At 39.5% G+C, this 10,517-nt stretch overlaps 1 protein-coding gene across 6 annotated transcripts in view; it reads left to right on the forward strand.

Annotated features, from left to right (window-relative positions):
• The window catches only part of myo9aa (myosin IXAa), a 308,137-nt gene that overhangs the window by 178,929 nt on the left and 118,691 nt on the right, over nt 1–10,517 (forward strand). For 5 of the 6 annotated variants that reach the window (XM_048617105.1, XM_048617106.1, XM_048617109.1 and 2 more), the window contains 2 exons: nt 251–446; nt 9,244–9,363. In XM_048617105.1, coding sequence (XP_048473062.1) covers nt 251–446; nt 9,244–9,363 — 316 coding nt within the window. The remainder of the gene's footprint in view (nt 1–250; nt 447–9,243; nt 9,364–10,517) is intronic. The other variant, XM_048617107.1, reaches the window with a different exon arrangement.

Here is a 10,517-nt window from a genome sequence, read left to right on the forward strand (position 1 = left end):
TTCCTTCACAGATGCTGCCAGACCTGCAGAGCTTCTCCAGCAACTTTGTTTTTGTTCCTGATTTGCAGCATCCGCAGTTCTTTCGGTTTTTATTATTGTATATCCACGAGTTGGTTTCTCTCAGTTGATGGGGAGAAGTGTGATGGAAGTAGTGGAAATTACCTTCATTGAGAAAAGAATCATGATTGTGAATAAGATATGCACCTATAAAATTAGATCATTCATTATTCCTTATTAACGTATGTTGTAGGATTTTCGAGAAAAGAATACAGACCACATGCGTCCTGACATTGTCGCACTTCTGAAAAGCAGTAAGAACGCCTTCATCAGCAGTCTGATTGGCATTGACCCAGTAGCTGTCTTCCGCTGGTCAATACTGAGGTCCTACTTCCGAGCAGCTGTGGCTTTCCGAGAGGCTGGAAAATGCCATGTTGAGAAGAAACCTGGTAAGGGAAAGTGAGGGTATTTCCGTGCATTCAGTTGTTGGGCATAGTTCAAGAAAATGTTCTAGTTATAGAATCCCACAGAATTCTAAAATCATAGAATTCCTATCTGTAGAAGCAGGCCATTTAGTCCATTGAGTCTACACTGACCGTCTGAAGAGCATCCCACCCAGATCCACCCCTATACCCTATTCCTGTAACCCTACAATGCCCATGACTAATCCATGTAGCCTGCATGTCCCTGGACACTATGAGCAATTTAGCATGGCCAGTCCACCTAACCTTCACATCTTTGGACTGTGGGAGGAAACCAGAGCACCTGGCAGAAATCCATGCAGAAACGGGGAGAATGTGCAAACTCCATACAGAAAGTCTGTGCAAACTCCACACAGTCACCCGAGGCTGGAATCAAACCCAGATCCCTGATGCTGTGAGACAGCAGTGCTAACCATTGAACCACTGTGCCACCAAGTGATAATATTGCTGGACTATTAATTCAGAAACTCAGTTAATGTTCGGGGGGCCCGGCAGATGGCGGAATTGTATTTCATAAAAAATCTCAAATTAAGAATCTACTGATGACCATGAAACCATTGGTTGCTGGAAAACCTGTCTGGTTCACTAATGTCCTTCAAGGAAGAAAATTTCTCATCCTCACCTGGTCTGACCTACATGTAACTCCAGAGCCACAGCAATATGGTTGACTCTCAACAACCTCTGAAATGGCCTAACAAGCTACTCGTTTGTATCAATCGCCACAAATGCTCGACAAAGAAATGAAACCAGACAGACTACCTGGCATTGACCTAGGTACCCAAAACAACAACTGCAACAGAAGCCCTGTCGACGCTCCAAAGTCCTCCATTCTAACCACTAGGGGCTACTGCCAAAATTGGGAGAGCTGTCTCTCTCTCACTAGTCAGGCAACAGCCTGACATAATCACAGAATCACACTTTACAGATAATGTCCCAGACACTACCTGCCCTGGGTATGTTCTGTTCCACTGGCAAGACAGACACAGCAGAAGTGGCGGGCACAGTTTTTTTTTTGTTCACTCATGGGATGTGGGTATCTCTGGTGAGGCCAGAAATTATTCCCTATCGCAGACGGCAGCCTAGAGTCAGCCCCATTGCTGTGGGTCTGTAGTGACATGTAGGCCAGACCAGGTAATGATAATAGGTTTCCCTCCCTAAAGGACATTTAGTGAACCAGATGGGTTTTACCGACAATTGACGATGGTTTCATGGTCATCATTCAACCCTTAATTCCAGATTCTGTATTGAATTCAAATTCTACCATCTGGCATGGTAGGATTTGAACCTGGATCCCCAGAACATTAGCTGAGTTCTGATTTAATAGTCTAGCATTTATATAATTAGGCCACTGCTTATTCAGAATTCAGCCCCCTCTGGCACCACATCAGGAAGCATCCACTCCCTCCACCACTGATGCTCAGTAGCAGCAGTATGTACTATCTGCAAGATGCACTGCAGAAATTCAACAAAACATCCTTAAACAGCACCTTCCAAACCAAAGACCACTTCAGACTAGAGAGACAAGGGCAGCAGAGACATGGGAACATGAGCCCCTGCAAATTCCCCTCCAAGCCACTCACTATCCTGACTTGGAAATATATTGTAGTTCCTTCATTGTCACTGTGTCAAAATCCTGGAGTTCCCTCCTCAAGGGCACGTGGATCTATGAATAGGTCATGGACTATAGCGATTCAAGAACACAGCCTACCATCACCTTCTCAAGGGCAACTAGGGACAGGCAATAAACACTGGCCAGCCGTTATTGCTTATGTCTCACGAGTGAATAAAACAAAAATGTTGAAAGATTCTGATAGAATCTGGTCAGTATTTAATATGATCCATAACCTATTCCTAATGATGTGAATGCTTTTGGCCTCAATTTCCTTACTCTTAGACACTGGAGGCTGTCATTTCTTTCATAAGGCATTGCTTATAGCATTGCCATGCAAGCTTTTTTTTGATGGATTCTGTAATCAAGCTGTAACAACTAAATTTTACATGTGTTTTAACTAGTCTTTTAATACAACTTAGCTTTAGAGTTCAGGCGGTGGAATGTTGAAAGAGACAGAATCACAATACTTTGTAAAGATAAGAAATATAATAAGTGCTGCGAATCTAAAATAAAAGCTGGAAATGTGCAATAGGTCTTTTAACATCTGGCCAGAAAAAGAAAAAAGCTATGTTTTTACAAAGGATTACCTGGAATACATGACACAGGAACAGGTTATTCAGCCCACTTGATGCATGCCGCACTTAAATTTCCTTTCACACCCTGGATCAAGGCACAGTAAATCTGGAACAAAAACAAAGTTGCTGGAAAAGCTCAGCAGGTCTGGCAGCATCTGTGAAGGGAAAAACAGAGTTAATGTTTTGGGTCCGGTGACCCTTTTTCTCTGCGTAGCTTTTCGCTATCAGGACTTTGAATATTTTTCAATATATAGTACAGAAGTTTGTTCTTTTTTTCTGTACTGCTGCAATCTAGATTGACACAAAATCTCCCTTGAATGTCTCCATTGTCAAAGCTATTGTACGTTAATTGAATTTTTGTAACATGCCAAAGTATGCAAGGTATAACTCTAACTGTGGAGTTATGTCTCTGAAGGCCTTTTATCAGGTCACTTCTTTGTGGCAAAGGTCTCATCATCCACTGGATAAAAAGGCAATTCAAAGGATACATGCAAATCTATCCTTCGGAAATGTTCAGCAATTATGCAGACTGCCACTCATCCTGACTCCTGTAAGGAGTTTGATACTGCATATATTGACAGATGTAACACCAGGTTTTCAGTTAGAACTTTTTCTGGCAAGTAATGTCCCTTAAAATGGGCAACTCATCTGATGTGTTAGATTAAAAGCTCACTGTTTAGTTACTTACAGTTAACCTTAGCTTCCAATGCTTAAGTTGGGCAGCAGTGTGTGTGCATTTTTCCCCCTCCCTTTGAAGAAATTTTTTTATTGAAATTGGAGATGTTTTTTGAAGCAAAAATGGCAATTATTCTTCACTTTCCATTAGTCCATTTTCTTCTTTCTTCTACTGTTTTCAGGTAAAGGGATGTGTGATAAGTGGGAAGCTTACAAAAGTGTGATAACGAGATTTTAGAGTCGTCATGTTCCTGTTAGTGAAAAGTAAAGCTGGTAGGATTAGAGAACAATAGATGAATAAAGATATTGAGGTTCTAGTCAAGAATGAAAAAAATCATCTATTAGATATAGACAACTAGTTCAAATGAATCTCTTGAACAGTATAAAGAGAGTAAAGGGGAGATCAGGAAGGCAAAGAGATAGCCTTGGCATATAAGGTTAAAGATAATCCAAAGAGATTCTAAAAGTGCATTAAGAGCAAGAGAGCAACTAGAGAGAGTAGGGACCCTTAACGATCAAAGACGTCACCTTTATGTTGAACCTCAGGAGGTGGGAGAGATATTAAATGAATACTTTGTGTCAGTTCTTACTGTGGAGAAAGAAATGGAGGCTGGAGAACGGGGAAATTAATATTGATGTTTTGAAAGCAGTTCTTACTATAGGAGAGGAAATATTGGAGGTCTTAGAAAACATAAATGTGAATCAACCTCCAGGAACCTGACTTTGTGTATCCCAGGATGCAATGGGAAGTTAAGGAGGAAATTGCGAGGTCCCACACAGAAATATTTGTATCATCTATAATTATGGGTGATGTGCCGGATTACTGGAGAGTGACTAATGGTGTACCTTTGTTTAAGAAGGGATGTAAGGAGAAGCTTGGGAACGATAGACTTGAGAGTCAGACTTCAGTGGTGCGTAAGTTGTTGGAAGTGATTCTGAAAGATAGGATTTATATACATATGGAGAAGCAAGGAATGATTAGGGATAGTCAGCATGGTTTTATGTGAAGAAAATCATGTCTCACTAACCTGATTGAGTTTTTTTAAGGAAGTAACCAAGATGATTGAGGGCAGAGTGGTAGACTTTGTTTACTTGGACTTTAGTAAAGCCTTTGACAAGGTTCCGTATGGTAGCCTAATTAGTAAATTTAAATCACATGGGATTCAGTGAGCTTGCCAGTTTATAGAAAATTGGCTTAATGGCAGGAGACAGAGAGTGATGTTGATGTGTTGTTTTTCTGACTGGAGGCCTGTGACTAGCAATGTTCCACAGGGATCAGTGCTGGATCCACTTTTGTTTGTCATTTATATAAATGATTTAGATGACAATGTGGAAAGCATGCTTAGTAAGTCTGTAGATGACACCAAAATTGGTGGTATAGTGGACAGTGAAGAAGGTGATCTGAGATTACAAAGGGACATTGATCAATTGGATCAATGGACTGAAGAGTGGCAGAAAGAGTTCAATTTGGATAAATGTGAGTTATTGCATTTTGTTAAAACAAACAAGGGCAGGACTTATACAGTTAATGATAGGGCCTTGGGTAGTGTTATAGAAAGAGAGGCCTAGGGGTTCAGGTGCATAATTCTTTGAAGTTTGCATCATATATAGGTAGGGTGGTTAAGAAGGCAGTTAGCACACTTGCCTTCATTGCTCAGACCTTTCAGTATAGGAGTTGGAATGTTATGTTGAAGTTGTACAGGACGTTTGTGAGGCCACTTCTGGAGTACTGTGTCCAGTTCTGGTCGCCCTGTTATAGGAAGGATACTATTAAGCTGGAGAAGAGATTTACCAAGAAGTTGCTGGGAATGGAGTGCTTGAGTTATAAGCAGAGGCTGGATAGCCTGGGACTTATTTCACTGGAGCATAAGAGGTTGGGGGGTGAACTTGTGGAGGCTTACAAAATCATGAGGGGTGTGGGATCATGTTCAATAATGACTGAGATCGGTGAGTGGCAAAAATAGCCTCTCTATTGAGCATCCGCAGTAGCACAGTTCGAGGCGGTGATGGAATCCAAAATACACTTTTACAGTCGCCTCTTTATACAGAGTTTTTACGTGCATTAAAATTTTAGCATCATAGAACATTGAACATAGAATTGTACAGCACAGTACAGGCCCTTCGGCCCACGATGTTGTGCCGAACTTTTACCCTAATCCTAAGGTCTATCTAACCTCCACCCCTACCTTATACTATCATCCATATCCTATCTAATAGCCGCTTCAATGCCCCTAATGAGGCCGACTCCACTACCCTCTCCGGCAATGCATTCCACGCCCCGACCACTCTCTGAGTAAAGAACCTGTGAAAGGTTTGTACGACAAAAAATCATTTGCCCAAGTGATAGTGTGTTCATGGCAGTTTAGAATAATATTTAAACTACCCATTATGTCATTTCACAAAGAAACCATCATAATGTACACTTTGGGAGAACAAAGACACGCCCCTACCACTCTCTGAGTAGGAAACCTACCTCTGACGTCTCCCCTGTATCTACCTCCACTCACTTTAAAACTGTGCCCCCTCGTAATAGCTATCTCCACCCTAGGAAAAAGTCTCTGGCTGTCTACTCTATCTATACCTCTGATCATTTTGTACACCTTATAGCATTTTGGGCCAATGAGTCATTCTTCAGACATGAGCCCAAATCATATTATTAGGTCATGGTGTCACATTGTTATATTTACTGTACAAAAGTTTGCATGATATCTGTGCTGGGGAAGCAGGAAATGGTTTAAGCACTTGCTAAATGCTGGCTCTTATTGTTGATGGGATTAGAATGTCTGTCCGATGTGAGCTTATATAATTAAGAGGTGTTAGTCTTTTTGTCTTTAAGGTTAGTAATGTTAGTAAAAATACTAGACCTGTATGATCTAAATAAATGAGAAATTATATGTGTACTAAATAAAAGTATAGAGGATATTAAACTGATCTCCCACTGCTGGATTGTGAGATTTCATTTACTATTGCTGGTTTGACAGTTCTTACACATTCAATCAGGCAGTTTCACAGAAGCGCTGTTTTGATAGTAAGTTTCTTAAAGAGGTAGTGGCTCTATTTAATATGTATTTAAAAAGTACGTACTAGTGGAGGAAACTGTTTGATGTTTTGTAACCTATTCAGGTTCTGAGAGACGGTGCTAAGGACTAATTAATGTAATAATCTTTCCATAGTTTCGAGTGATTTCTGGAGACACAATGGTGAGAATGGCATTGTTCTGAGTAGGTTCCGGTATTAACACTTATTCAGGGGTAGCCTTTGATACAGAAACAGGTCTAAATGCTGCTTGCAGCATAGGGTCATTAAGTATTGAAAGATGCAAAGAAACAGTAATGAGTTGGAAGGGATGTTTACTTTAACACTGTTTTATGAATGAATGAATAGAAACACGGTGTAGTAAACGTAGTGCGCTTGTAAGTGAGTTAGTAAAGAGAATCATAATACAATATCTCGCAGGGGTCCAATATCTCGCAGGGGTATAGATAAGGTGAATGGCAGGTGTCTTTTCCCTAGGGCGGGGGCTATTCTTCATTGTGCTAGGTAGTATCTGACTTTGTATATGACTTCAGTTTCTAAGTGCCAATGAATTGATCAGTGACTTATTGAGTATACGTATGATGGCCACCATAAATCTTTTAAATTCGTAAAGTGCAGGTTTCTCACTGTAGTAGCTTTGAGAAACATGTACTTTGCTGCCAAACAAAGGCAATGATTTGTTCAACTGTTTGATTTAATGCTAGGGTCTGGTATTCCACTGCTTCAGGAATTTAATGTAACTGTGGTACTTGAGCAGAACATCAGGTGTTACTCTCGTGTTTCTGTAGTGTAGTGGTTATCACGTTCGTCTCACACGCAAAAGGTCCCTGTTTCGAAGCCGGACAGAAACAGTGGTGCTCCTTTCACAGGTTCTTTACTCAGAGAGTGGTCGGGGCGTGGAATGCATTGCCGGAGAGGGTAGTGGAGTCGGCCTCATTAGGGGCATTTAAGCGGCTGTTAGATAGGCATATGGATGATAGTATAAGGTAGGGGCGGAGGTTGGATAGACCTTAGGATTAGGGTAAAAGTTCGGCACAACATTGTGGGCCAAAGGGCCTGTACTGTGCTGTACTGTTCTATGTTCTATGTTCTATGTTATGGGCTTTGTATGACAAAAAATCATTTGCCCAAGTGATAGTGTGTTCATGGCAGTTTAGAATAATACTTAAACTACCCATTATGTCATTTCACAAAGAAACCATCATAAAGTACACTTTGGGAGAACAAAGACAGGTATATAAAGTTTTAAATTGTACTGGTTAGTTTCTATATACTGGGTGATGCATGTCTTGGTACCTTAAACCATGATATATCGGTGACTTTTAGCTATCTTGTTCCAGAGCCTAATTAATTTAAATATTCTAATCCCACAAACATTAAACTCCATCTAGTGGTGAAATATTTGAATCTGTATTACTTAAATTCATTTTATTAGGTCTGCATTCATTTTGAACATATCTGCCAATCTTTGGGATTTCTCCAATCTTAGAGATTTCTCCAATCTTAGATTGACCTATTTGTGTAAATTACAGTTTGTGAGCAGTTTAATGTTTATGCTGATGTTATGTAGGCTTTGGTTAGCTTTTTCTCACTCTAATCAGTGCACTTCTGCCCTTCTAAATGTAGGAAAATGTGCTTATTTTATAGAAAGACGCATCATCATGCTGTAGCAGCTGGTCTGCACTCTGAATTCACTGCCTAGTACAGTCTTGCTCTGTCTAGATCTAATCTTGGTAGAGAAGTAGAATGCTGCTCTATATTTCTTCCGCTCTTGTAGTGTAACCTCTTTCTTCTCCCTTCTCTGTGCTGAAGATCTGCAAAATAAAATACCTTGTGAAAACTGACGTGTTTGGTTACTTTTCTTTATGAATAACCATATGGTAATTTGAAGCTGTTGAAGGAAATAAAAGTGCCCTAGTGTGAAAGGTATGAACTTAGTTCTGTAATTGGTAGTTTTTTTGGTATGAAATGAAGCCGTTCCTATTAAGTTTTTATTATATTGCCCTCCTTCCTGTCCATCTCCTGAAGACCCTGATTTGTATTTAGAAATACAGTTCCAAAGGCGTCAGCAGCCCCTGTAACCTCACTGAGTAGCTGTTTCTCATGTGCAAACCCAGATAAATCTTAGTGGGCTCTTCAGCTGTGAGAGATGTCACGTTTCAGTTTATTCCTATCTTCAGCTGATATCCACATATGCACTGCTGTTTTGGCTATATAACTCAGATTCTGCTTGCTTTCCTGATCTGCCATCTCCATTTAAGATTGTCTTATCTAGATCTGAAACCTGGTGGTGATGACAACTGGATCAGTAGATGAAACAATGCATCAATAATAATTGAAGTTTATAATTTAAAATCTTTTTATTTCTTCTAGACTTTTTTCAGAGCAAATGCTGCTGTAATTTTGAGAACTCCCATGTGGTGGCCTGATTTATCAAGAGCCTATCAATCTAAAAAGGATGAAACTTTCAGAAAGTGAACTATTTGTATTTCTGGTTGTTAAATTCAATTACTTAAAAGAAAAAGACGAATACATTTCATTGTTGATAGTATTTTAATAAGTGCTGATTTTCTTTAATGAATATCCATAACTGCACTTTGTAAAATCTGTCTTTTTCTTGCATTGCCTTTCTTCTCCAGTGAAGAACATACAAGCTTTCTGCAATTCACTAACTCATTATCTCTAAATTAGGAGGAAAAACGGTCTCATTTCCAACAAAAAAGAATCAATGATTAAAGGTGTCTCACTGTAATTGTGATATTTGGTTTCTTGTAGAGGTTTCTCAGTCTTTCAAATTTCTGTCTTTTATGAATATTTCTATCTTGTGTCTTTTACTTTTTCTTTTGTTTTTATTATGCTTCCCAAGGGCATGATGATGCTGTTCCATTTCCGGTTTTGAAAAGTGTCGATAGTTTTAGCTTTCTGCATCACCCAGTTCATCAGAGGAGTTTAGAGATTCTCCAAAGGTGCAAGGAAGAGAAGTACAGTAAGGCTCCAAATCCAGCAATGTGTTCTCAAATTTAACTTAACCCATAGGAACTGGGAATCCAAGAGCATTCACTCAGTGCTGGTGGTCTTCATTAATTTTTTAAAAAGGTTCTATGAAGTTACTGGTATTGCCGGCTAGCTGAGGTTACAATTTTGAGTTTTGCTAATCCGAGGGCGTGAGAGCAGTATGCCGGATTGATTTTGAAAATGATCCAACCATGTACTTGTGGCCGCACCAGCTGTTCACAGTGGGTAATGAAGACCACTGACTTGAAGCCAAACAACACCAAAGGATTCTGGGATGTTTGTGGCTTCTAAACCACACACTTTAAAGTATGCATATTATGTTTTTAAAAGAGAAGCTGTGGATAAGTAATGCAAATTTCTTAAGTATTCTGAACAATTTGCAGAGGATTAAATGAGAAACAGTTGCGATTTCTTTACAAGAATTTTTCAATGAACTTTCCAATTGTATAAACTTCAAAATACCATTACTGATTATTTTCAATTTCTTTGCACTGTATTCTTAAAGATAGTGTGAATACACATCCCACAATTCTTTGGCTTTGCTGATAGAGTGAATGGTGTTGGTCTCAATGTCCTCTGTGTCCATTTTTGCAGGTCTTCTTTCTGTGTGGTTACTAACACTAATTCTGCATGCTCTAAGCTGATCGCCCTGTTTGAGGACTAATAATTTCATTGGTCCTTTGAATTCTAGTTACATAGCACCAATTTCAATTCACCTGACCACATGAATATGAAATTGAAAACATTAATTGGGGAAATTATGGCTGTTAGGTGATTAGCTTCTCATTTTGGAGACTCTTGACACCCTTACCTTCAGTTATATTTGTGTTTTAAGCAATTGTCTGTTCTAGGTTGGTTAGTTTGCAATTCAGACTGTTGCTACGATTCTTGTGGTACAGTGGTCCTGTTCCTACTCTGGGCCAGGAGATCCATGTTCAATTCATATCTGCTCTTGAGGTGTGTAATAATATCTGAGCAAGTTCATTAGAAAATGTCCGCAGAGTGCTGCTTTCTCATATTTGTAAGATCAGGGCTTTAAGTTCAATTCCTTTTGATTAAATCTCATTGAAAATCCTAATGACACAAAAGACAGAATTAATAAAATATAAATTTCGTTCAAGGTCC

The sequence above is a fragment of the Rhincodon typus genome, chromosome 36 (genome assembly GCF_021869965.1).
Source record: "Rhincodon typus isolate 14 chromosome 36, sRhiTyp1.1, whole genome shotgun sequence".
In the NCBI taxonomy this organism is placed as follows: Eukaryota; Metazoa; Chordata; class Chondrichthyes; order Orectolobiformes; family Rhincodontidae; genus Rhincodon; species Rhincodon typus.